Genomic DNA, 4,425 nt, shown 5'->3' on the forward strand with positions numbered 1-4,425 from the left:
AAGGTCGGGGTTAAAGGGTAAGGTCGGGGTTGAAGGGTAAGGTCGGGGTTGAAGGGTAAGGTCGGGGTTGAAGGGTAAGGTCGGGGTTGAAGGGTAAGGTCGGGGTTGAAGGATAAGGTCGGGGTTGAAGGATAAGGTCGGAGTTGAAGGATAAGGTCGGAGTTGAAGGGTAAGGTCGGGGTTGAAGGATAAAGTCAAGATTGAGGGGGTATCATGTCCTGGAGGATATCATACATTGAATAGGATTGAATAGCATCATACAATAAATACCATCATACATACTCCTGTATTCTCTATCCCGATTGAATAGGATTGACAGTGATTACTCTGATGCTGCTTGTCAGGATGTCTCAGGTGACGGTGATGAGTGACCACTGTTAAGAGCTCTGTTGTGTGCACCTGTTCACTCGGGGGATGTCAATATAGAGGCAAGACAACCTCTGTTTTAAGAAACGTCTGGCTATGCACCAGCAAGGAGGCTGTATCACAGATCATTCATCACTTCCACACACACACACAACTAGAGTGTGTGTGTGTGTGTGTGTGTGTGTGTGTGTGTGTGTGTGTGTGTGTGTGTGTGTGTGTGTGTGTGTGTGTGTGTGTGTGTGTGTGTGTGTGTTTTCCGATAGAGCCAAGCGGGCACAGGAATCTGTACACCAGTAGATTGACAGTTGAAAGGCGGGACCAAAGAGCTAAAACTCAACCCCATGCAATGCCAACTAGGTGAGCACACACACACACACACACACACACACACACACACACACACACACACACACACACACACACACACACAGACAAAAGTTACTTCGTCAATAAAATGCAAATCAAACGACAGTGATTGTAAATTCCTTTTATTTTTTTATTTTTTTAACGTTACAATCACCATCTCTAGACTACGATCATGACCACCAATCTACAATCATCTTCACCGGGGGCCCTCACCAGGGGCCCCTCACCAGGGGGCCCTCACCAGGGGGGCCCTCACCAGGGGCCCTCACCAGGGGGCCCTCACCAGGGGGCCCTCACCAGGGGGCCCTCACCAGGGGGCCCCTGGCCAGCTTTAAGCCTCTCTGAAGAACCATAAATAACACCACGATGTTGGTTTGCAATTATTCTTCTTCTTTCCTTAATTTTTCACTGGAAGAGGAAGCTAGTAGAGAGGATGTGGGGGGGGGGGGTGTGTGGGGTGTGTGGGGTGTGGGGGTGTGTGTGGGGGTGTGTGTGGGGGAGGGGGTGAGGGGAGTGGGGAATTGAGGGAGAGGAAGAGAGTTGACGGAGATGAGGATTTCACTAGATGGTCAGATTTCCAAACGATTCCAGACGGAAAGATGGTTGAGAGGCGAAGTTCCAGGAGGGAACTGGTCGTGGGAACATTCCAGGTAGAAGGCTGGTCGATGGGGTGGATCCACGAGGAAAGCTGGTCGAGACAGAGAGAGATCTCCAAGGACGAAAGCTGGTCGATATATCGAGTTCCAGGAGAATAACTGGTCGAGAGAGAGAAAGAGAGAGAGAGAGTTCCAGGAGAATAACTGGTCGAGAGAGAGAGAGAGAGAGAGTTCAGAAGAATAACTGGTCGAGAGAGAGAAAGAGAGAGAGAGTTCCAGGAGAATAACTGGTCGAGAGAGAGAGAGAGAGAGAGAGTTCAGAAGAATAACTGGTCGAGAGAGAGAAAGAGAGAGAGAGTTCCAGGAGAATAACTGGTCGAGAGAGAGAGAGAGAAAGAGAGTTCAGAAGAATAACTGGTCGAGAGAGAGAAAGAGAGAGAGAGTTCCAGGAGAATAACTGGTCGTGAGATGCGATTCCAGGGAAGCTGACCTAGCCAGATTGAGGAGACAGGGAGAATTCCAGCAAGGAATCTGATATTGAATTTTCCTAAAATACCAAAAAGAGTGCTGGAGGCAGAGCCATTGTCAAGCATTCGATCCCACACCATTACACAGACACGTCATGGCTTTACCAGCCAACAGAGAAGGTCTAAAACGTAGCCACGGAAGCTGGACATCAAGAAATTAGAGATAAAGAGGAGCCAAAGAGGACGAAAAGCAAGTCTTTGAGATGAACAAAGACCTCACCAGACAGGCGTTGGAGCAGACAAACAGACCAAGGCAGAATTATTAAGCAGACACACGGGGGAGGACATGAACGAGGACCAGGATAGAAAAGTTTAAGCTACAGGAAGCTACAGGAAGCTTCAGGAAGCTACAGGAAGCTTCATGAAGCTACAGGAAGCTACAGGAAGCTACAGGAAGCTACAGGAAGCTACAGGAAGCTACAGGAAGCTACAGGAAGCTTCAAGAAGCTTCAGGAAGCTTCAGGAAGCTACAGGAAGCTTCAGGAAGCTACAGGAAGCTTCATGAAGCTACAGGAAGCTACAGGAAGCTACAGGAAGCTACAGGAAGCTTCAAGAAGCTTCAGGAAGCTTCAGGAAGCTACAGGAAGCTTCAGGAAGCTACAGGAAGCTTCATGAAGCTACAGGAAGCTACAGGAAGCTACAGGAAGCTACAGGAAGCTACAGGAAGCTTCAAGAAGCTTCAGGAAGCTTCAGGAAGCTACAGGAAGCTACAGGAAGCTACAGGAAGCACCAGGAAGCTACAGGAAGCTTCAGGAAGTTACAGGAAGCTACAGGAAGCTACAAGAAGCTTCAGGAAGTTACAGGAAGCACCAGGACGCTACAGGAAGCACCAGGAAGCTACAGGAAGCTTCAGGAAGTTACAGGAAGCTACAGGAAGCTACAGGAAGCTTCAGGAAGTTACAGGAAGCACCAGGAAGCTACAGGAAGCACCAGGAAGCTTCGGGAAGCTTCAGGAAGCTACAGGAAGCTACAGGAAGCTACAGGAAGCTACAGGAAGCTACAGGAAGCTACAGGAAGCTTCAGGAAGCTACAGGAAGCTTCAGGAAGCTACAGGAAGCTTCAGGAAGCTACAGGAAGCTTCAGGAAGCTACAGGAAGCTTCAGGAAGCTACAGGAAGCTACAGGAAGCTACAGGAAGCTACAGGAAGCTTCAGGAAGCTACAGGAAGCTACAGGAAGCTACAGGAAGCTATAGAAAGCTATAGGAAGCTTCAGGAAGCTACAGGAAGCTTCAGGAAGCTACAGGAAGCTACAGGAAGCTACAGGAAGCTTCAGGAAGCTACAGGAAGCTACATGAAGCTTCAGGAAGTTACAGGAAGCTTCAGGAAGCTTCAGGAAGCTACAGGAAGCTACAGGAAGCTACAGGAAGCTACAGGAAGCTTCAGGAAGCTACAGGAAGCTTCAGGAAGTTACAGGAAGCTTCAGGGAGCTTCAGGAAGCTACAGGAAGCTACAGGAAGCTTCAGGAAGCTACAGGAAGCTTCAGGAAGTTACAGGAAGCTTCAGGAAGCTTGAGGAAGCTACAGGAAGCTACAGAAAGCTTTAGGAAGCTACAGAAAGCTTCAGGAAGCTTCAGGAAGCTACAGGAAGCTACAGGAAGCTTCAGGAAGCTACAGGAAGCTACAGGAAGCTACAGGAAGCTACAGGAACCTACAGGAAGCTTGAAGAAGCTACAGGAAGCTACAGGAAGCTACAGGAAGCTTCAGGAAGCTTCAGGAAGCTACAGGAAGCTTCAGGAAGCTACAGGAAGCTTCAGGAATCTTCCGGAAGTTTGAGGAAGCTACAGGAAGCTAGAGGAAGCTACAGGAAGCTAGAGGAAGCTAGAGGAAGCTACAGGAAGCTACAGGAAAAGACAAAAGTTCCAGGTTTATTACGTAAACAAAGTTCCAGATAGGATAGCAGGAAGACAAATGCGTTGGATAGCAGTGAGACAGCTGTTGCAGGTGGGCTACGAGGTAGACAGGTGTGCTCAGGTGGGTCAGTTGCAATACAGGTGTGTTCAGGTGGGTCAATGGCTACACAGGTGTGTGCTCAGGTGGGTCAATGGCTACACATATGTGCTCGTGATGGTTGTAGAAGACAAACACAAGCTTCATGTTTGGACGAGAATGTTTTGATATATAATTTATTACCTGAGGAAGAGAGACAGTTAATATATATTGGTACAGAATTATCGCCTTGGTGGAATATGGTCGCCTGGAGGCCCCACCTATCTCAAGCTAAACTAAGGGCTCTGGGAGACCGAACTAAAGGCCCCCTAGAGCCGAACTAAGGGCTCCTCCCGAAGGTCAAAGGGAGGCTTTACTATTAGCCTTGTGGGAGGAAGAGTTGGAGAGACATGGTCTTATCAAGGTCCTGGTGGGTTAAAGGGAATATGTCGGCATAAGACATTGTCAATCTTCCCCCCTTGCTTGTCACCCCTCCCTTCCTTTCCTGCCTTGCTTGCCCCTCCCCCATTCCTTTCCTGCCTTGCTTGCCCCTTCCTTCCTTCACATCCACCCCCTCCCCTTCCTTCACTGTCCCTTCCATCACCATCTTGCACGATAGTGAGCGTCCAGCGTACCTTCATCAGT

General features: G+C 49.0%; 1 protein-coding gene across 1 annotated transcript; it reads left to right on the forward strand.

Annotated features, from left to right (window-relative positions):
* The first annotated feature begins 1,281 nt into the window (after window positions 1-1,281).
* On the forward strand, window positions 1,282-3,398 carry LOC138349895 (involucrin-like). The gene is made up of 2 exons (XM_069299885.1): window positions 1,282-1,382; window positions 2,369-3,398. Exons 1-2 carry the CDS (start codon window positions 1,282-1,284, stop codon window positions 3,396-3,398), a joined length of 1,131 nt encoding a protein of 376 aa, XP_069155986.1.
* Window positions 3,399-4,425: the final 1,027 nt, after the last annotated feature.

The sequence above is a fragment of the Procambarus clarkii genome, chromosome 43 (assembly GCF_040958095.1).
Source record: "Procambarus clarkii isolate CNS0578487 chromosome 43, FALCON_Pclarkii_2.0, whole genome shotgun sequence".
Lineage (NCBI taxonomy): Eukaryota > Metazoa > Arthropoda > Malacostraca > Decapoda > Cambaridae > Procambarus > Procambarus clarkii.

Bases quoted from the DNA above. Each gene is read 5' to 3' on its own strand.
- LOC138349895 (XM_069299885.1), top strand. From the start codon at position 1,282: ATGAGGATTTCACTAGATGGTCAGATTTCCAAACGATTCCAGACGGAA. The intron at 1,383-2,368 runs GTAGAAGGCTGG...ATGAAGCTACAG, and splicing joins TGGTCGTGGGAACATTCCAG to GAAGCTACAGGAAGCTACAG.